Source organism: Astatotilapia calliptera, chromosome 9 (genome assembly GCF_900246225.1).
Source record: "Astatotilapia calliptera chromosome 9, fAstCal1.2, whole genome shotgun sequence".
Taxonomy (NCBI): Eukaryota; Metazoa; Chordata; class Actinopteri; order Cichliformes; family Cichlidae; genus Astatotilapia; species Astatotilapia calliptera.
This window is the reverse complement of record NC_039310.1, coordinates 13,633,178-13,655,644: the sequence shown is the minus strand read 5'-3', so window position 1 is coordinate 13,655,644 and position 22,467 is coordinate 13,633,178. Positions and strand designations below refer to the sequence as shown.

The following is a 22,467-nucleotide window of genomic DNA, read 5'->3' as shown; positions in this document are numbered from 1 at the left end:
CTAATGCAGGCGCTCTTGCAATTTGCTGGTTTGTGCTTATAATAGAAAGGCTTCATACTTTGAATTTATAATGTTAGACTATGAAATTGGAGATCTCAGGATATTGTTTCTGTAAATCTGTGTACAAGGACTCTAAGTGGAAGTGAATACTTTTTAACTGTATTTGCACTTAACAGTTAAATCCTGTGTACATAGCCGATGTGAAGAAGAGAAATAAATACTGTAAATTGTTATGTCTCCCCCATTATTTTGTGAAACATTATCTCAAACCTTTTTTGGGTCTCAGAGGGCACACACACCTACACACACACACAGACTCACACCTGGTGATCTTTTCCTTTTCAGTTTTATGGTCCTGGGTTACTGTTTAACATCCCCACCCTAGTTTGAGTTTGTTTAGTAAATCGATCTAATGACAGGGCTATGGTGGCGCCATCCAATGTGTCGCTTTCTGAATTATAGGCCGCTCAGCTCTCCAACCTTCCCTTTTAACGTGGTTGAACACCTTTACTATTTTCCCATGCTCAGTGTGACTTAGTCCAATGACACACTGAGGGGCTCAGGGCTGCTAGCTGTCGGAGAACAACGGTACACCTGGATAAATGCACATCCCGGACAGAAACAGAAACACAGGTAAGCCAAACATTTCTTTTTAAGTACACTGTCGCTGAAATTCAAATGGTTCACATCAGACTAAGAAGAGTAGAAGAAGTGTTGTTTTTGCTGTAGTGGGAGTGAAGGTTACCTTTGGTAGTTTTTCAAGGAAGTTTGTGAATGCGATCCCTTAAATCACGTGGTTTCTGTATTATGGTGGCAATGGTTGGACTCCTTGTTCGCACAAACGGCACCTGCTGCTATGTCCTGTAGCCAGTACTCTGTATCTGCAGGCATTTTGTAAAAAGCAGATAAGAAATACTAACTTTGCAACATGGGCTTGCGCTGATCGGGCGATAACCCATTTCATCTGCAGAAAGATGGTAATCTGTTCATGTGGTGTTTTTCTTCTACTATCACTGCATTTAATGTCCAATAGGACGATTCCATTTCTATAATGCAGTTCTATAATGAATTGATCTGAAGGAGGCGGAAGTTTTGCTCTTTATTTTTTTACTATTTACAAGAACATGCAACGCCTGTGTGAACAAAACTACTTGTTTTTTGCACAAACCTTGACAATACATGAAGTATACACATATTGAGAAAAAAGAAACAACCCTTACTTAATTTTTTAGCCCAGATTGCAATGGGATTGTTTTGCTGAGGCATTCCCAGAGTTGTTGATTGACTTTTGAGGCTGTGCATATCGGTCTGCCCTTTACTGTTCTGCTGTTCTGTTAGACTTAAACTTAACTATAATGTCTAAACCCACAGGACGCACTTCAGCTGAATTATTGATTTGTATTTTTTTAACATTTTTTTTTTCAGCTTGCATATACAGTAACGCTAACTTTTCACTGTGAAGAGTGAGAGTTGCAAAACCATAGTTAACTATTTATTTCATGCATCTAGTCTCTTGCATGTTCTCTTCCTCTCTTTTGCAACACATAAAAAAGAAATACTGTGTTAAAGACGTACAGTTTTAGGAGTGAATACTACTGAACTGCGTACTTAACTGTTTCCAGAGTATCAGGAAGTAAGGGTTTACTAGAGTCAGTAATCGAGGCTGATTGTCATCTGTGACTATTAAAACCTAGTCTAAATAGAAGCGACAGTATTATGGCCAGTTCACACAGATATAGCCTCTTAGCTATGGGTTTTATGGCCACAAAAGGCTTTTGGTTGCTAGGCAGATGCAAGCTTTCTCAGACATGTCCTGCAACAAGCCACAATACCTTTTTAGTATTACAACTGTTTCTATGAATGTGATTCTCATACATTAAAATCTTTTTAATTTAAATTTACGTCTAGGCTGAACTGCTTCTATATTATATTTTCTTTTTTTGCCAGGTGGCAGAATAGGCTTTCAATGTATCTGAGAGATCAACAAAATTAACAACCTACTGTGAAACAACACAAGCAGCTGATCACCCTTGCTGTTCCAAATGTTGTAGCTTCCTTAGTGCAAATCAGAAAGTGCTTTCTTATGTATTCAAAATGAAAAAGAGGGGAAAGATCAAAGGCACTCATCATTACAGAAATAAAGACCTCAATTGCTGTGCTTTCTGTCCTTGCTCTTAAGAGTGGAAGGTGAAGCTTTAAAAAAGCCTTTTAGAGCGTTTAGGCTGTTCTGGATTAAAGATTTTTTTACTTTTGAGTGAACATTGATTTTTCTTTCTATCTACAAGCCTAAAAGCACGATTCTTTGTTGTCTATTAAACTGTAATCACATAAGAACCTTTATTAGAAACTAACATGGAGCATTTGCATTTACCCTCATGCCTTTATACAGACTAAATGTGACGGTAAGGATGCAATTCTTCATCTTCCCTTTCCACAAATGTGATGAGTCAGGAGTCCTAACGTTACTACCTGGTTAAAATGTAATCTCTCTATAATCTCTCTATCACATCGCTCTCTCTCTCTATCGCCTCTGTCTCTTAGTCCCTACGCTTCCAATATTATAGAATATATCTGTTATTACCATGCAGCCAAGTGCTAATAGCGTTTTCTGTCATGTGTGCAATATTGTTGCCTAAACTGACCACACCATACCTGCACATATATGACGAACCCCTCAGACTGGGCCATTCACTGCTGATTTAGGGCATCAAATCTCCTATGACACTGCCTCTTATCATTTACAGTCTTCACAGCACAATGCCTCAAGCTGATTACCTTTAACCCACACGATAAGAGTTAGTGTAATGAAACCCCTGATTTAAATGGGTGGGTTAGGCACATGTTGATGGATTCATGCAAAGGTGGTCATATTATGTTTTTAACTTCCCTGACTGAAAATAGGAGGGTAACACCTGTTCCAATTTGCACTTTAGAGTCAATTTGTACTTACTAATCTTGTTTGGTTTTTTTTTGTTTGTTTGGTTTTTTTGCAAATAATTATTCTAACTGATATGAAACCATAGACATTGATGACTGAGCTAAAAAACTATGAAAGAAGAAGAAATTAAAAGCAGTGTTGTTGGTGATGTTTAAAGTAGCAGTCAGATTATTTAGAAACTTGTAGTAGAAAAAGAGTAAATAAAGAGTTAAAAACAGTGGGTTGGGTGAACCCATGGTGTGTATGTGGATGCCTTAATGGGAGTTATCAGTGTTTTCTACTTCACTGCGTGTCCTTATAGATTATATCTGCTGAGGTGGTAGTGCTATTACTTCACCATTGATTAGATTAGGAAACCTGGGAAGGACACGCACAGTCACTCACACACACACACACACACACACACACACACACACACACACACACACACACACACACACACACACACACACGTCAGATGCACATTCATACATGCTACTCTCTGTAAGAACAAACGCCTAAATTGTGCACATAGTGTGCAAGCGTTCTCCAAATAAATAAATAAAAGAGCAATGAAAGACAGAGGAGGGAAAGGAAATGTCTCTTTTCTCACTATCTATTCATCCCTGTGATAAGTGTATGAGAGAAGGGTAGATAAGTGAAGTGTAATAAGGTGAGAAGAACCCCAGCTCCTCCCCTCCTTATTGTTCAAGGCCCAATCAGATCAGATTATGGGTCTTTTATGACAGGGATCTCCCTTGTTATTTCTGAAAGAAATAGATGAAACAGAGGCAGGACTATAGGAAAAAAGAAGAGAAGAGAAGAGAAGAGAGAGAAAACCAGGCTCAAACAGGAATGAAGTATCCTCCTACTCCTCAGAGTAAAACTCTGTTAGATATGGAAGTAGCCAACTACTGTGAAGGCCTGGATCCTTCGTACAACACGCTGGGCTTTGAGCATGCAGAGGTACTCTATGTAGGACGAGGTAAGTGTGTGCAAATACAGACAGATTCACACCAAAACACAAACAAGTCAAGCACACAGAAAGACATACATTGAAAGATAGGCCACTCTCTCACATACTTATCAGGGCCTTTAGAATGATCTGATTGGGTCATCAGCCAGAGTACTGGATGAGGAGTTGTGGCTGTTTGTTAAATAAGACAGTCACTGATGAAGTTTAGTGACAGCAGCTGAACGCAAATGAGTTGCTATTTGCAGAAAGAGGGGAAATGTGTTTGATGTGTTTGATATGCTCAAGTGCACTGCTTGGGAAACTCTGACTGATGTTTTAATACTGACTGCCAGTGTGTATGTGTGTCTTGCTTGACACCATTATGTATAGTAAATCCCACTTGCCTGTTGTTGCCTGTGTATGTGTGTATGCATCATGAAAGGAAGTGTGTGTTGTGAAGGAAATAAAAGGGCTGTGTCAAAGTTTGAGGGGGACTAAATGAATGATAACCAAACAGTTTAGGCAGAAACTGCAGGAATGTGTCATAAAGATATTTTACTGGACAGCAAGCACAAATCTCTGTGATACACGGGCGTTACCTCAGCATGGAAGGAAAATTAGTCAAACATTTACTGTAGACACTCATTGACTCATTTAACAATGGCACTGGCCCGTGTGAGACCAAATGAGTTGTGCGCAGTAGAAATTTAAACATGTATGTGTTCGATGCATCTTGAGTTTTTACTCGATCGACAGCAGGTTCCATTTAGTAGACTTTAACAGAACAACTTAGATGGAGGCAGCGATGATGGTGATGGTTTCTATTACAGTGACGATGCTGGTGCTGGTATAATGGTAGAGATTATGTTGATGATGACAATAAAGACATAAAAATAGAAATAAAGACAATGACAATCATGTTTTGTCATTAACAGCAATGTCTGGTAATACCAGACATCCTCCAACACAATGCACAACACATTTACCAGAGAAGTATCAGCAGTGTTATGGGTTTCCTTCAGTGATACATGGTTTGGGGGGGGGGGGGGGGGTCTAATGGTGAAGGGGCATTTTGCTGACCTACCGAGTGGGACTTTTGAGTTCCTTTGGGGATAAAAGTCATTACAAAATCACCTTTAATCCGATGATCATTTCCTGATCAGAGTGGCCTCTTTCGTGATCCAAAAGCCCCCACCCACAGGGCTTTAGGGGTCACTGAATAGCTTGAAATGTGTGAAAGTAATGTGAACTGTATGCTACGGTCTTTCATATCACCACATGGTTATTGGAGATTGGGGACCAAAGTGTCAAAATCTCCATCATCATCATAAAATGCACAAAGTGAATCACTTTTGAAAGAATGACGTGTGCATAATGCATATGCATTTGTATTTACCTGTGTGTGTTTTATTTTGTTTTTTTTTTTGGTGCTCCAGACAGCATGCCGACAGAGCCAAGCCTGCCTGGTCCAGATGGGATCATTAGTAACTGTGCAATCTGTGGAGATAAAGCCACAGGGAAACACTATGGAGCCTCCAGCTGTGATGGCTGCAAAGGCTTCTTCAGACGCTCGATACGCAAGAGCCACGTCTATACCTGCAGGTACAGTTTGCAAAGATACACTGTGCAAGCATGAAATGCATAATGTGTGTATGCATGTGGGAAATATAAGAAATAGTTCATGCAATTGTCATAAATATCATCACAAATGTGCTTTTATACTCATGCACCCTTAAGATAATTTGCCAAAAATAGTGATAATTTGCTTTTTGTTTCAGGGTTGCATACTTTATTGTCGAATGATATGTCACAATTTTCTTGCTCTGATAACTTTGCATGTTCTGAAGGTTCAGCAGACAGTGCGTCGTGGATAAAGATAAGAGGAACCAGTGTCGTTTCTGCAGACTCAACAAATGCTTCAGAGCTGGCATGAAAAAAGAAGGTAGTGAAACCTCTTTTGAATGAGACGCGAAGTGAAATTGTTACACCTACATGCAGAGAATAGAGATAGAGTCTTCCTGATCTTTTACGTTTCTGCATATATGTCGCACAAAATTGTCAAACAAATTTTAATATTAGACAAAGATAACCTGAGTAAATACAAAATGCATTTTTTAAACAATGATTTCATTCATCTGTCAGATCAGATAAATCAAGAAAGTGAGAAGTGAAGTAGGCTGAAAGGTCACTTGCCTCAATTACGGTCAGAGTTCATGATTCAACAATAAGAAAGCGACTTGGCAATGATGATCTGGTCCTGCTCTGCTACTTCAGGACTTGAATGACTTGCCATAACTGATGGAACCATGAATTCTGCTCTTTACATAAAGAAGACCATCCGTTATCAGTCAAGCTTAAGTATTCTCAAGTTATGCAGCAGAACAATGATCCAAAACACTCCGGAAGTGTTTGGAGTGGTCTAGTCGAAGTCTGGACTCAAATTCTACTGAGATGCTTCGGCGTGATCTTAAAGAGGCTGTTCATGCTCAAAATGAAATGGAATAAAAATAGTTTTCCAAAGTGGGCCAAAGTTTTTCCACCGCGATGTGAATGACTCATTGCACAACTAGTTATTAAGTTTAGGGGCCATTTACTTTTCCACGTAGGGCCAAGTGGGTTTAGATAACTGTCAACCAGTATTTACCCGAGTTATCTTTGTCTAATATTAAAATTGATTCCATCATCTGAAACATGTAAATGTGGCAAATATGCAAAAAGATAAGGCATCATGAAGAGGGCCAATCCCTCACAGCACTGTATGTACATTATATACACACTATGAAGGAGAAGTACCTTTCTTAGTGAAGTTTAATGACAAAGTGGAAAATTAAAATGAGAGAAGAAATTACTTCTGTCAGAGAAACCGACAACTGCTTCAAGATGGATGAAATGGGCTCTGCCATAAAACAGGTGTTTACTTAGTGTGTGTTTGTATTTATGAGGGGTATAACCTTGGTACAGAGTTTTACAACCCCTAATCATGTGTTATTTAAACATGTTGTTCTGGATTGTATCAGGTTAACGTTTGACTCCCTTTGTTGATGAGAGTCTGTAGTGCTATTTTTCCTAATTATTAACTGTCGTAGTGTATGCAGGCATCTCTTAACACTCATAAATTACTTAAAATTTAAAGCCTCAAAACTGGAAAACCAGGAATAAAGCTTCATCATTGTTACGTTGTTACTCTTTTTTTGTGGGGGGGGGCGGCTATTTGACTGGTAAAGTGTTGGAGATGTTGCTTCTTCACTGTTCCCTTTTTTAGATTGCTTCCTCTTTCATGCATACACACAGCCATAATTATGTTTGTGATATATTAGCTGTGCAGAATGAGAGGGATCGGATCAGTTCCCGAAGAAGTATCTCCGACTCCCAAGACCTTCCAACTATTACTATTTTGGCCCAAGCAGAATCATTGTCCCACCAGGTGATAATCCCTTTATAAATTTCTTATTTTAAATCTCTTTTATGTTTGTATGTTAGTTGATGAACTTTATCAGTAATATGAGTGACCTGTAACCTGCAAGCTGTTCAATTCCTCTTCTCCGGCAGAGCACTACTCCGGTTGGAATAGCAGACTTGTCAGAGCAGAAGTCAGCCACTGTAGGGGACATATGTGATTCTATGAGACAGCAGTTATTGGTGTTGGTGGAATGGGCCAAATATATTCCTACTTTTGGAGAACTTCCACTGGATGACCAGGTAACTGGCTGTTCTGCCTGATTTGCAATCTGTGACTGTGACATTTCTTCTTTGCATGTAATGAGTGTCATGCATACAGTACTGCGCAAAAGTCTTGAGCTGCCCCTCACTTCCTAATATATGATAGCAAATGGCTATAGCAATGTACTGTAACATCTAAAAACATACATGGAAAGACTTTGTACAGAGTTTGGACAATCCTAAGGAACTTGAAGTTTGGTATGACTGCCTTTAATATCCAATTCAACCTAAAATTTCTTGCCATTTCTTGAGGTAGTCTTAAAGGCCATTCTAAAGCTATTCTTTGAATGTTATGTTCTCAGTCCCAATTAAGTCACACTGCTTCAATAATGTTAAGGTCCAGGCTCTTGCAAGGCCAGTCCATGTTTGACAAGATTCACAGCACCACTGGCTGAGAGCCTCCACCGTAATTTACAGGTTTCTGTGGACATTCACTGCTGTGCCTCTCTCCTGATCTCCTTTGTATATATTGATGACACAGTCCAGTTCTTGCCCATGGCTTCTTGACAGCCACCTTTGCACTGAGGCTATTTCTACTAAGACTTGGTGAACAGCTGAAGGGCCAGATGTAGGGATGGGTATCGTTTAGGTTTTATCCAATACCAGTACCAAACCGGTACTTTTGAAACGGTGCCGGTGCTTAAATGGTGCTCGAACCGGTGCTTAAAGAATGGAGAACACAAAATTGGTCCAAAAACCTCTCATGTTCAGCTGTTTTTTTGTAAAAAGATAACAATGTTAGCCTTTTCTGCAGCTATAGGGGATTTATGGTATCACTCTTGGCTGGAAGCAGTGCTTAAACAATGCAAAAAACAAACTTTGTCCAAAAACCTCTCATGTTCAGCTGTTCTCCACTTTTTCTTTGGTCATTTTAGCCTTTTTGGCCAGGGTGAAGGGAGCATCTGCCATCAAACAAGAAGACAGCCGCATGTAACTACGACGGTGTTTGCTAGTTCACCTTACATGCATTAATTCAATAACGTGGTTAGCTTACACACGAACAACATTAAGCTACTCACGCAGAGAAGAACGGCTGCTGCTGCCATCATCATCCCTCATCATTTCTGCTACACTGGCCGGGCTACGGGCCAGGACTCTACTCTTCGGGTTCTTGGGGGATGTTACTAAATCCTAGTCCGATAACAGGCAACCCACCCGCAGTAGATGTGCACGGTGTGAAGTCTCGCAGCAAGCTATCAAATACGCCGTATTTCTCGGCTTTTAACAAAATGCTATACGTCGCCAGGTGTTTCATCAGATTCGAGGTGTTACCTCCTTTGCACAGTATCACCTTAAAGCACTTGTTGCAGGCTGCTGAGTTTGCATCTTTTGCTGTGAAGTACAGCCAGAATTTGACCGCTTTGCCTTGGGCATTTTTAATCTGTAGCTCTGCTCTAAAAGAATGTAGGTACCTGGGCCCGCCTACTACGCTTGCAAAGGTAAAATGATTGGCTAGAATCCAAAGTGTATGACATCTCAGGAAAAAAAAAGCACCGAAATGTGCGCACCGGATACCGGTACCCATCCCTAGCCAGATGCACATTTTAGTTGCTGAGGTCCTTGCTGGAGTTTTCCTATTTCTTAATGACGTGACTTCAGTTACTCTTCATCTTCTGCACATACTGTTTAGGCTTGCCGCATCGTCTTTTGTCCTCCACCTGTACAGATTCTCTATGTTTTTACACACATCGCTGAGATATGCCAAATTTTCAAGTAACAGCTTTTTGAGAATCCCCTTGCAGGTGCAAAAAAATTATATATTTTATGCCTGTGAAACTGTGTTATCTTTGGCATTTGCCATAAATTCAACTAAGGAAAGGGGAAGAAATTGTGGGGGGTTTTAGGTTGCTAGCAACAAAGTGCTCAAAGATACAATTTAAAAGGGTTTCTTTTCCAGAGTTGTTATGTGTAGACAGAACATTGGTTAATCCCTTGAGTTACACTCCTTTTTTATGCTTGAATGATTCATAGGTCCGTTTGAAATAGCTTAACAAAAAGCAGAGCGAAACAAAACAAATAAACATTCCTCTGAAAACAGTCAGGTACAAAGCCCTTCAGACATCCTGGAGAACTATTGATTAAGACCACAAAAATTAGAAGCAAGCACTTGGAACCAAAATATAGAGAAATGAGGGTGGACTCAGGACATTTGTACAATACTGTACTTATTATCTCATGTCTGGTTTTGGAAACTAATTTTCAGCACTTGTTGATGTGCGAGGTTTGAAAACAGAATATTTGAAGGTAATGATTAAATTTGAGGCATTGTTACATTGTTTCTGTTCTTTGTTTACCTGTGTGTGTTTGTCCATAGGTGAGCTTGCTTCGGGCTCATGCTGGTGAACACCTCTTGCTTGGGGTTGCCAAAAGGTCAATGCCATTCAAGGACTTCCTGCTTTTAGGTAGAAACCAATGACTAGAAAGGCCTCTTCCTTATGTGTGGTGAAGTCATGTGGACTTAGAATGATTAACTAAAGCTTTCTGTTTCTCTGTGACTTCAAAAGTTTTTCTTGTAAATTACATTATTCATTATCGATACATCATACTGTAAGCAACTACAAACAATCAGGCACTTTTATACTTCTTAAGATCTCCACACCTATTTTCCATAGCCCATTGCCCTGCCTAAAAGAGAGTCTACAAGTTTCTCTGAAGGAAACAAAAATCCACCTGGCTCCAAAAGCACATACCACAGCGCTCCACCTCATACACACCCATGTTCAGTACCTACTTCATCTCAACACTGCCGCTAACTTTACTCACTGTCCCTGCAGGTAATGGCTGTGTGATCCACAGAGACAGTCCTGAACCAGAGATCTGTAGGGTAGCCAACAGAGTCCTGGATGAGCTGGTGCGGCCCTTCCAGGAAATACAAATAGATGACAACGAGTTTGCAGCACTCAAGGCTATTGTCTTTTTTGACCCAGGTAATGAATAAAAAGTGGCATTTAACCCCAGAACCAGTAAAAATAGTAAACCACAGATGATGACAGACATCACAATCAATTTGAACAGACGATTTTATCTTGTCTGCATTGCCTTTTCTGCTCATATCCATCTTTCCCGACATGTCCCGGCTAGATTTCCCCTCAAAGTTAGGTCCCAATCCCTCTCTTGCCTCTTTACGTTACCCTAGTGTGACCACAATCCCTGCCCCCATGTTTTGTTACTCCCTCCCTTTTCTATCCCCTTCACTAAATCCTTCATTTTGCACTTCATGCCAAAGTTTGACCATAATCATTCCATCAATTCCACTCATATCCGCAATTCCATCCATGATCTTTCCATTTTTATTTATTTATTTATTTATCCTGTGCTGCCCCGTCCCTCAATCCTGTCCTATATCCCTTCCCCGCCTTAACGCAACCCCCCTTCCTTGCTTTGCCTTCCATTCTGCAGATGCAAAGTCTTTGCGGGATCCTTCGAAGATTAAGACCATGCGACTGCAGGTAGGTCAAGCATTTGACCTTTCTAGATTGTTGCGGGACATCTGGTCGTTCTAGGATATTTTTTTCTTTTTTCTTTTTTTTTTTAAATTTTCAATCATGTAAATGATTTTGATTTCAAAAGCAACCATCCTGTCAATGTCAACCTCAATGTCATCATGTATTTTTCTTTTAATTTATGCACATCTTCTTTCAATATGTCAGCAAAATTAAAGAAAAATGGATTTTGCTTATAATGACAGTGACATGTGACCACATAGGGACTCTGTGTTTGTGCGTGCGCACAGGTTCAGATGAGTCTGGAAGACTACATTAATGATCGTCAGTATGACTCCAGAGGTCGTTTTGGAGAGCTGTTACTCCTGCTGCCCACCCTGCAGAGCATCACCTGGCAGATGATCGAACAGCTCCAGTTCATTAAGTTTTGCGGCCTGGCCAAGATAGACAACCTGTTGCATGAAATGCTTCTAGGAGGTGAGATTGGCTGATGTCTGTGCTTGTAAATGTGCAGAAAAAACAAATTTGACCTTGAGCACAACCACCAAATCCTCTGCTGAAATTTCTCAGTGCAGAATTATGAAGCACTGCGGAAAACGAAAAGAATACTTGCTTGAAAGTTTTCTAGTTTATATACAGGAGGCAAAAAGTTTTACACAATAACTTTGTACAATACGCATTTATATTTATATTACGTTAAGCTGAAATAGAATAAACCGGGTACATAAGATGCTGCTAGGGACATCTGCAAACAGATCTAAATGTATATAAATACGGGAAATCTGAAGTTAAAGCTACAGTGCATCAAATATATTCTCAGGAGGGCCATGACAGACAATTGAAGCTTGAAACATAAACTAAAAAGTCATCTCCAAAAATGTTTTCCAGTTTTCACCATATATGCTTAAAAAAACCCTCCATGATATGACAACCCGACTTAAAAGAAAGAGCACAGAAATAGCTGCACTTGTTGCATTTGCCAGCATCTTGTCAGAATGTAGAACGAAACCACACACAAAACGCAGTAATAAAAACTCTCAGGCTATTCAAATTCTGTTAAGATGACATTATATTTAGCAATGAGTATGATCAAGCAAAACTGAAAGACAAAAGGAAAGATCCTGTATAGCTTATAAACATCTATAAAAAACAATGTGTCTTCTCATATCAAGTAATTTTTTTAGCTTTACTCATGAATGGCACAGACATATATGTATATATAAACTTGTTTAAACAGAAAGAAAGACGGCTTACAGGTTATGTTAGTATGTCTGGTAATAATCACCAAAAACAGACAAAAATGTAACCTGTAATTTTTTAAAAAAGTGCTTTAGGGGATTTTTTCTACAATAATTTAAGATCACAATTGTAGCCTCATGGTTTCACATCCTGCCTTTGGTCTTTTAACTTCAAACTGCTGCCTTCATAGTAATTCATTTATATTTTAAAGAAATGTTGTATATATAATACAGGAATCATTAACAACACCCACATAACCAATATGAAAAATTAAGTCTTACATAAAAACCTTTTGCAGTACTTACAGCTTCTTTAGCTTTACTTGAATGAAATGTCACCTGTTAAGTTCTACGGCTGTGATATTTATGGACCATATTTCTTATTCTTTAATCTGTATTCAGTGGTGACTCGAACAGAACATTGATTGAAATTTTCGTGACCGTGAAATCATGTACGGGCGACATACACATATCGGAGAACATAACATGGCATCCTCTGGGGAATGATGAAGTGAACATGATACACCAAAATCAAAAGAACTGGGACTTACTGTATATGTGACAATGTCTGTGCAAAGGTTCATTCAGGTTGGCCCATCTTTTTAAAAGGAAATAGGATATCTACACACATACAAACAAACTAGCTGAAAAATCAGTGAGTTAATATATTTTAATGTGAACAGACCTCTCACCTGTAGAAACACTCAAAAACCTAACTGCTTTGCAACTGTAATATGGTAAAAGCTGAATAAAAGTTAGTCTGGTTACAACAGCATATATGTTTAATTTTACTGAGTGGTATACATAAATGACATAGTCTCTACATTTACAGGGGATGGTAGGCAGTAGCCCAGACTACTGAGGTCGATGAGAGGGGGTCCAACTTTCAAAATTTTATCACTGCATTTAACTTATTTAGCAGTACGTAATTATACATTTATTATTACATTTAATTATACATTTATCTGACATGGCAACACAGTTTAAAGGGGGCAACAAGGAGTGGCAATCAAATTTCAGGGAGGTAGTGCCACCCCGGGTGCCCCCTTTATCCACACCCCTGAACATAAAGTAGCGCATGAAACAAAGTAGGAAGAAATCTGCAAAATTACTCTGGTTACAACTTCATCACTGTGTGTTGAAGTTTATTTGCACCTGTGTTATATTTTAAGGGCTTGCAACAGAACCCACACACCTGCACCATTCAGCACACACCCAGCTGGCCCAGGACCCTGTGACTGGACACACATTGGTCATCAGTACCATGCCTGTCAATCACACTCCACAAATAGGTAAGTTTCTGGATGCTATCAGTTAACACACACACAAACAAAAATGCATGCAGTCATGTAAAGTGCATTCAGTAACACTGGAGCAAACGTGACATACACACAAACAAACACACACTTTATCTTATCTAAAGAGTGTGTCCAAAAACTTTTTTTTTTAAAATTATGCTTCAACAAAGTAATTAAAATCTGTAATATATATGTATGTATATCACACAATCCTACAAATGTTGCTTTGTCCCTGTCTCTTTTCCTGCAGCCTCTCCAGACACTCCCATCCCATCGCCCCCGCAGGGTCCTGCACCGGAAATGTACAAACATTTTCCCCAGCCTGTTTGTCCTCCAGCGAGCCCTTCACCTTCTGCACAGACAGACCCCTGACTCTTTCCTGCATTATGTCAACGAATCTGACAGCAGATCAGTTTCCTTGCCCCCTGTTCATTATCCAGGCATGGTATGAAAATTATGACAGAAATCTCTGTTCAGTGTCAACAGTTAGACTTTCCTACCCCATGACTCCTGGAGCTCCTGATACAATATCCTAACCGGTTATGTGCACCACATTTCAAGGTTTTATTTTCTTACAGTGGCAAAACTCACAAAAGAAAAGCACAATGTTTATGCAGTCTTTTTCAGGTACAACCCTGTCTGTGTGTGTCTGTGTGTGTGTCTATGCTTATTTGCTTATTTCCTGGCACCAGAGTGTTTGGCAGCGCAGACTCTGGGTATCCTGATCAGGCGGCGCAGTCAAACATTGGTGCTCATTTTAGCACAAAATTGTATTTGCCTTAAAACACGCTCAGACCATGTCTTACCCATAGTCATCACACCGCAGCAAGAATGATACGTGTGCTTCCACTGTAGTCACTGATATGAAAGAGGGATTGTATTTAAGTTGCAATGATGGCACAGCAGCAACTTTATTATTCATTTAAATCTCCAGACTTGGCAGCAGGATCCGTCAACTAAAGGCATGTTCTCTGTTTTTCTGAGCATCACACTAGAAAGCTATTTCTCAGAGATTTAACAGTGAAATCATCTGGAGTAATGCAGCTGTCCCCAGGATGAGTTCCGAGCTCCATCAAAATACGTTCGCACACACACACACACACACACACACACACACACACACACACACACACACACACACACACACACACACACACACACACACACACACACACACACACATATATTATGTGTAATACAAAGTCCAGACTCTATCTAAACTTATATATATTCACATTACATTCGTATAATATTTCATTTTGACCACTGGAATCATATTCATAAATATTTGCTCACATGACTTTCATCCAACCTGAATGTTAAACAAGTAAACATGTTGGTGAAAACATTTTAAAACAAGCTCAAATGCATGCCTTCCAAATTTATTTTTAAATATCAGGGATAGACTCCCGCAGGGGTCCAGTAGCCTTTAATTTTGCTGTGCTGAGTAAGGAAGATAAAAGCTTGCAGCACACCGGAAGAAAAAAAAAAGTCCAGATGGTGGCGGCAGGAGCTCTCTTCATGGTTTCGCTGAATTTCAGTCTGACCGTTTGTTTAACAAAATTATCTCTAAGTGACCTGAAGACTGTTTATTTTGTTTGATGAGTATTTTAAACTGGTATTTTGCAGAGACACTCTTTTATATTTAGAATGCTGACTTTACTTTTAAGACATAAATGGGTCTGTTTAAATAGGCACTGCTGACAGCCTATTTAAGGTGATGTAGCTTGATTTTTATTTTGAAATTCGTGTGCTTTCTGTTTCACCTGTTGCTGCTTTTGTGTCTGAGCCTCCATCTGTGTTCGGTCTCAAGAAAATTGAGCCCTCAGAGTTTAATATTCTGCTGCAAAACTGGGATTAATGAAGGAAGTTGTGCATCTATGTGGTCACTTAAAACCATTAACTGACTGATGGTATTCAAGTCAGTAAGGCACCCTTCTTGCTTAGTGAAATGAAAATGTTTTTTTTTTTAACTTTCTTTCTTGTCTTAAATTTCTTACTTGATTGGTTATACATATATATAAAACATATATCTACTGTAGATCAATCCTAATGTACTAAACGGTACAGTTTATAACTTATCTGAAAATATGTGAATGTACAAAAATTGCTTTTATTCATTATAGGAAAAAAAAGCTATTGCAAAAAAATTAATATAAAAAAAATTAAAGATACTCAGGAAAAAAAGCTGGCTATCACAAAAATAATACTGTTCTTTTGGGCCTAATACATCTAAAACTGTGCTCACCTCTAAACTAAAGTATGTACACAGGAAGTAAATGACAGTTATGCAACAAAATTATATATATATTTAAATTTGTAGTTAATATTTGATACTGAGTTATAATACACATAGCTTACACAATGAGACTTGCCTGATATACATACATATATTAATATAATAAAGATCAGCATTGCAGTAATGAAATTCATGATAAATGCAGAAAGGAATGTGGATAATATTTAACTTGCTGTATATATTCAAAATTACAGAAAATATAAATCCATTCAGTTTCTTGAATCAGCTGTATATTTTGGTTGGTTTGTACTGATGATGTGTACATTTCTGAATTTATATGTTGATTAAAAGACAATCTTTAAGAAGTGCTTGTGAATGAATTTGTCAATTTGGATTAACTGTAATGACCTTGCCATTCAGTACATTATGCTGTAGCACAGTACTACCCTCTAGCTGTGAAGAGGTGAAATACAACAGCGTGCCAGGTGTACTACTTGTTGTATATGTAATATATGAAATATTATATGTCTATGCATTCATTCATTTTTGTGTTTTATAAAACAAATAAAAAAATGTCTGGAAAAAAAGATGATTCCTTTCCAATTTATCTGTTTCTACAACCATAAAAAGTAATTTCAGTATAGGGTTTTTTTGCTATATGGAAAAAAGGTAAAATTGACTTTTTTTCCATATTTGGAAAGGAAGACAATATAGACACAGATAATGACAAATTGGCAGAAATATATTTCAATATGGTTTACCCACATTCAGTAATAGTGAGTGTGGCTTGTCTATTACTTCCCTCATAGAAGTCATCACACTCCCCCATAGTTCCACTGGTCAGGGGTATACAGTTTGTATCCAAAGCTTTATTGGCAAGCTATTGAGACCACAGCGCCGGACGACGCTGCTCATCTAAAAGCAAACCAGCTTCCCCCCGTGGTCCATCTGAGGAAAACACATTTTTGAGACAAACATTGAAGCCAAACTCGAATGCAAAGCTGTAATTTACAATAAAACTAAGCTGAGGGGCCAACTGTACTTTTAAATCTGTGATTCTGCTTACGTCCGTCCACACGCAATCATTTTATGGAGGTTTATGTGTATGTGTGATTGTTTGCGTGCAGTGGATGCAACCCAGGGATAAAGCCGAGAGCTCTTATTGTCTATATATTGTGGTGTGACTCAGAGAAAACATTCAGGTTATTTATGGCGGAGGAGATGATGTTGTCTAGAATCAACATGGCCAAATCCTCCTATCAACTCCATAATGGACAAGCTACCTGGCTTAGGTCAGAACAACACCACCTGCAACGGAAAGATGTGTGTATGTGCATATACAGTAGGTGTGTGTGTGTGTGTGTGTTCTCCCAGCTGCAATTTATTTAGAATCCGAGCGGGTGAGTGGGTGTACACTCCTGTGTGTGTTATTGGAATTGTGAGTATGTGTGCGTACCTGGGGAGCTTTAATCAAAGGCCTATAGTGAGGAGATATGGGGGCCCTGTCTCTCTCTCTTTTTGCTCAGATAAAACTGCGTGTTAGCATGCCAGTCACATATCTCATCTGAGACGCACTGCTCTCCTCCCCACACCTCACCTCACAGCGGCCCACACTGACAGCACGCTATTACAAACCAGTATGATACTCACTCCACCTGAGGAAGGTGAAACAAAGGGATGAGGAGACAGACAGAAGGAGGAACAAAAGAAGGATGCAACTGTGAAATGTTTTGGTCTTCCTTAGCTGGATCTTAGGTTTGCATGTTTTAATTTTACACTTAAGATTGAGAAGTTCTAAAGTGGCCATTGCTTCTAGAGTGGCTAAGCTGATAGGGCATCGATTAACTTGCTTTGGAGAAAAACTGATTTCAAACTGCAATATTATTATTTGTTGTATAAGTGCTGAGAGCTGGGCTGCAAAAAGTTAATCCCCCTTTTCTGATCTGTTCATCAAATAACAATCCACACTGCCTTTTTCTGTCATGACCACTAGATGGCTGTACAGTCCTGTTGTTTCCACAGGGACGTGTTGCATTTTATTGGTTGCGTGTATATATATTTCCTTCTTCTTCTGCCATCCTAAGCCAAATAAAAGATTAAAATAATCACAATTTCAATAATAAAAGAATCAAAAAATCTTAACCAGATTAACAAATGCAACAAGCCACCTTCATTTAGCTGCAACATTTAAGATGTCACAGTGCCTATATCAGTCATTTTATTTAACTTGTTTAAAGCGTGAAACACACTGACATGTTTCTTTTTACCATTTATTCTTCATCTGTGGTTTTCCCAAACTAATTAAAGATCAAAGCTTAAGGATTAGTTAAGCAATAAAGATTTTTAAAGAGAGGGGTTTTCAGCGTTTCTTTCTTTCTTTTTTTAAATGTAACTTTGCATTTGTGATTTAAAACTGTGATTTATTTTTTTTATGGAAAATGGCTAAAAAAAATTGCAAAGTCACACACTTTGGCTCCAGACCACGCAGGAGAATATTGGTACAGTCTGAAATGAATGGCATGTGTCAGCGATCCGAGATTACAGCCGGAGATTGCAGACTATCATTCCTCACCAGTGCATTTACCCATAATTCCCCTCTGTCTCTAACATATCCGATGATTTCTCCTCTAGGAGACAAGGTGAGGCGGTATGAATCTCTGCCTCTAACTCTGGAATGAATTTAAAACCTCTCCTGAGTGATTTTCTGTGTCTCTGTCCTGCAACTGTGTATATGTGTGTGTGTGTGTGTGTGTGTGTGTGTGTGTGTGTGTGTGTGTGTGTGTGTGTGTGTGTGTGTGTGTGTGTGTGTGTGTTGAATGCATGTGTGGTTTCTGATTATACCACAGGATGGGTGAAGGGAAGAAAAATACAGAGACAGCTTCATTTCCAAAGCTGAGTTCACATAAATGAGGGATTAAAGCAAGCATGAGGGTGAGGGTTCACCTCGGCCTTCGGTGACAGCTTTCCCTCCTTGAAATCACTCTTTTCCTCTTTGTCTGTCCCTCCCAGTCTCACCCTCCTTTCGTCACCTTCATATTTATTTTTGTCTCACAATTTTTTCACCCCTTTACATCTTCTTCCTTCTTTAAGTTATCTGCTTTGTCTTGTTGCTGTTCATTTTGACCTGCAGAGATAATCCACACGCAGATTTAAAATAGTGCACTGCTGGCTACACACACACACACACACACACACACACACACACACACACACACACACACACACACACAGTCAATTACATAGTTATAGGGAGCGGGGTCCACCACATTGCAATGATGGGGGAACAGGTTACGGTGATGAAATTAAGGGTTAGGGCCACACAGTGCTGTGTGTATGTGTGTGCAAGTGTGGGGTTACATTAGGGAAATGAAAAGGGGTGGACTATTGATGGGTTCTCAGATGCAGACTTGTTAGAATAAAGGAATATAAAAAAGGACAGCAGACAGAGGAGGTGACAGGGTGGATGATAAGATGAGTAGAGCAGGAATGAAAATGGTCCTCTGTAGCCTGAGATTACATAGGAAATGAGATTGGAGAGAGAGAGAGAATGAGAGTGCAGGGGGTGTACTGTAGAGGGAGAAAAAAAGGCAGCAGGGATTATGAAGAGAATGAAAGAATAGAGAAATATGGAGACTTGTTTATGATGAACCATGGTAAATGTCAAATGGGACAGACATGGCAAAGAGAAGAGAAGAGAAGAGAAGAGAAGAGAAGAGAAGAGAAGAGAAGAGAAGAGAAGAGAAGAGAAGAGAAGAGAAGAGAAGAGAAGAGGTATTACAACTCGGGACGAAGCAGCCCCACTCTGAATGATAAGTGTCTCACACACTGCGGGTTATGGGAAGTTCACACAAACAAATGACTCCCATTTGCCAGAGGCGAGGGACACAATTGAGAAAGAAGGGGCGAGAGAGAAAAAGGAGGAGAAAAGGGAGGAGGAGGGGAGAGGACTGAATACTAGAGCCATGATTTCAGATAACTCCATATGCATTTAGGAAATTCTTACCTTTTTACCCATCTAATGTTGTCCCGGGCTTGGAGCGGAAACTAAAGCGCCTTCAATCCAAAGGATATTAGGGACCCTGTAGTGAAGCGCAGCAGAAGTCTGCGCTTGGTATCTTAAATTATAGGGGCCTATGGACCTTGGTCAATAATACTAAATGTACTGCAAATTGTAGCATGTAGGTGGGCTATGTTTTGCACAATAAGAGGTAATATGAAACAGTAATAAAGGTGCAGGAATACTGTCCTTATTTATACACAATGTGGCATGGAACCAAAGCCAAGTATGGCTCTCTTTGATGTCATCACTGAAATATGTTTTAACCTTGCAGGCCAACGAATCTGCACATTTTCATTCTGACCAAACAAGCAGATGATTTTGCTTTCCACTTTTTCATTAGGTGCTTTCAGTTAAATGAGATGATTTTGGGACCAATAGAAGCCCTTCTAAGAACACTGCCTTGCAGAACCAACGGTTTTAATGTGGCAGGCCTGAATATTAAGAGACCATGTTTCTCACATATTAGCTTAGAGAAATCATTCTCCTCACACACAAGGTCTTGAATAATCAGGCCCCATCTTATCTAGTACTATATCACCTCAGTAGAGCACTTTGCTCTCAGACTGCTGGTTTACTTGTGGTTTGTAGGACATTTAAAAGTAGAATGTGAGGCAGAGCCTTCAGCTTTCCCTCTTCTATGAAATCAGTTCTTAGTTTGGATTCAGGAGATAGATACCATCTTTACCTTTAAGATTACGCTTAAAACTTTCCTTTTTGATGAAGCATATAGTTAGTGCTACATCAGACCCTGAACCCTCCTTTAGTTACCCTGCAACAGGCCTAGGCGGATGGGTGTTTCTTCTTCAGTCACCTTTTTCACCCACTATGTGTTTGTACACCACTCTGAATTTAATTGTTAGTTAATTTTAATCTCCCCCTCTCTTCCACAGGCTCTTTTGCCATGTCTTCCTCCCCTCACCCCAACCTGATGCAGGAGATGGCTGCCTGAGCCTGGTTTTCCCACAAGTTTCTTCCTGTTAAAAGGGAGTTTTTCCTTCCTATTGTTACCAAATGCTTGCTTATATGGAGTCTTATGATTTTTGGAGATTTCCCCTAGATTATTATAGCATCTTTCTAATATAAAGCCGAATTAAAACTGAATTAAACTGAATTAATTTGAATTTAATATAACACAGAGTGTTGGCATTAGCAGTTGTAGTAATTAACAAGTTTTTAACATGTTTATTTCTAATTATGTTAGAGCTTCAGCACAAAGTTTCCTCCCAGCAATCCAGTGTTGGGTACATGCTATAAATGCAAACCTTTAAAATAAACAAGTAAGTAAATAAGTGAGAAAGAAAGAAAGAAAGAAAGAAAGAAAGAAAGAAAGAAAGAAAGAAAGAAAGAAAGAAAGAAAGAAAGAAAGAAAGAAAGAAAAAAGAAATGTCAGGTAACTTCATCTATACTGCATCTATATCTAAAATATCTGCGGCTCTTAGATGGTTGTTTCCGCCTCTGAGAACCAAGCAGCATAGGATTTTAACCAATTTTATGTTCGGCAGTATGGGAAAATTCCATTCCAAGAGATGGCAATTTCTCCTGTGACGCTTGCATCAATAGTCCATAATGTGATATTGCTGTCATAAGACAAGTTGTGTCTTGATTAATTGTGACCCTCGCTTTCTCTCTCCTGGGAAAGCTTACTCACTTGGTTGGCATTTTCACTGCTCCCTACTCCCAAAACAGCTGACAAGTTTAAGTACGTTTTCTGGATGTTTTCAGGAGGGATTCTGGGAAATGTAGTAGGTTTCCAACAGAATTAAACATAGATGAGACAATTTTAACAGTACGCAAACCAAAAAAGAAGAAAAAAACATCAGTTTTGACAAATTAGTGTTTAAAATGCATGAATAGATTTTTTTTTTAAATGCACGAATGCTTCAACAGAGGTAAACTCTGGTCAACCCATGCATATTGAGGGGATTTTGTGCAGCTGTCAGTATAAATTACAGTATTTTCACAGTAAATGGAGTTTAATCAAAAGAGACAGAGAGAGAAAAAAATTAAACACACCTGAGAAAGATCAGTGGAATTAGACAATAGTCACTTTATCGGCAGTTCACAAGACTGTTGAGTCTTCATTTCGAATTTTTATCATCAGAAACAAACCAAGTGTAAATAATTTGTATTTCATAGAGGAGGCAAGGCGTCTCATTTCCCAAACAGCTCTGGATCTAATTATTTTACCTCGAAATTAGAACTGAGCTCGCTTTAAAAGGTACAAAGGAATCCACTGTAAGCGTGTAATTAATTTTATATTACTATTTACTTTTACTTCAGTTAATTATGGCTTCTATAGATGTGCGCTCCACACGCGGACACACACAGCCTCGCATTACACGTTACATTCACCGTGTATAGAAAGATGGCGGTGGTAAAGAAGTGTAAATTTTACACACATGACTTCCTGTCCTAATCAAGAGCTTTCTCAGCTCCTATCTGAAAGACACACATGACTGACTCCTTCAGTGGGATACCCGCACGCCGTGGAAGTGTGTGATGAGACAGCGAGTGCATGTGTGTATGCAGCCTTGCAGAAGCTCACCAACCCAGCAGTGGAGTGGTAAAGGATATTAGACCGCAATTGCAAAAAGATT

At 39.2% G+C, this 22,467-nt stretch overlaps 1 protein-coding gene across 2 annotated transcripts; it reads left to right on the top strand.

The window, feature by feature from the left end:
- The first annotated feature begins 375 nt into the window (after positions 1-375).
- On the top strand, positions 376-14,699 carry hnf4g (hepatocyte nuclear factor 4, gamma). 2 transcript variants are annotated; one of them, XM_026180835.1, is made up of 11 exons: positions 376-633; positions 5,309-5,474; positions 5,720-5,814; positions 7,190-7,296; positions 7,422-7,571; positions 9,907-9,994; positions 10,367-10,519; positions 10,992-11,041; positions 11,326-11,512; positions 13,446-13,565; positions 13,822-14,699. In XM_026180835.1, exons 1-11 carry the CDS (start codon positions 603-605, stop codon positions 13,941-13,943), a joined length of 1,269 nt encoding a protein of 422 aa, XP_026036620.1. In that variant the 5' UTR covers positions 376-602; the 3' UTR covers positions 13,944-14,699. The 2 variants fall into 2 exon arrangements, with proteins under 2 accessions (XP_026036620.1, XP_026036619.1); XM_026180834.1 differs by lacking the exon at positions 376-633 and adding an exon at positions 3,562-3,902.
- The last annotated feature ends 7,768 nt before the right edge of the window (positions 14,700-22,467 follow it).

Bases quoted from the DNA above. Each gene is read 5' to 3' on its own strand.
- hnf4g (XM_026180834.1), top strand. From the start codon at position 3,698: ATGAAACAGAGGCAGGACTATAGGAAAAAAGAAGAGAAGAGAAGAGAA. The intron at 5,475-5,719 runs GTACAGTTTGCA...CATGTTCTGAAG, and splicing joins AGCCACGTCTATACCTGCAG to GTTCAGCAGACAGTGCGTCG. The intron at 5,815-7,189 runs GTAGTGAAACCT...GTGATATATTAG, and splicing joins AGCTGGCATGAAAAAAGAAG to CTGTGCAGAATGAGAGGGAT.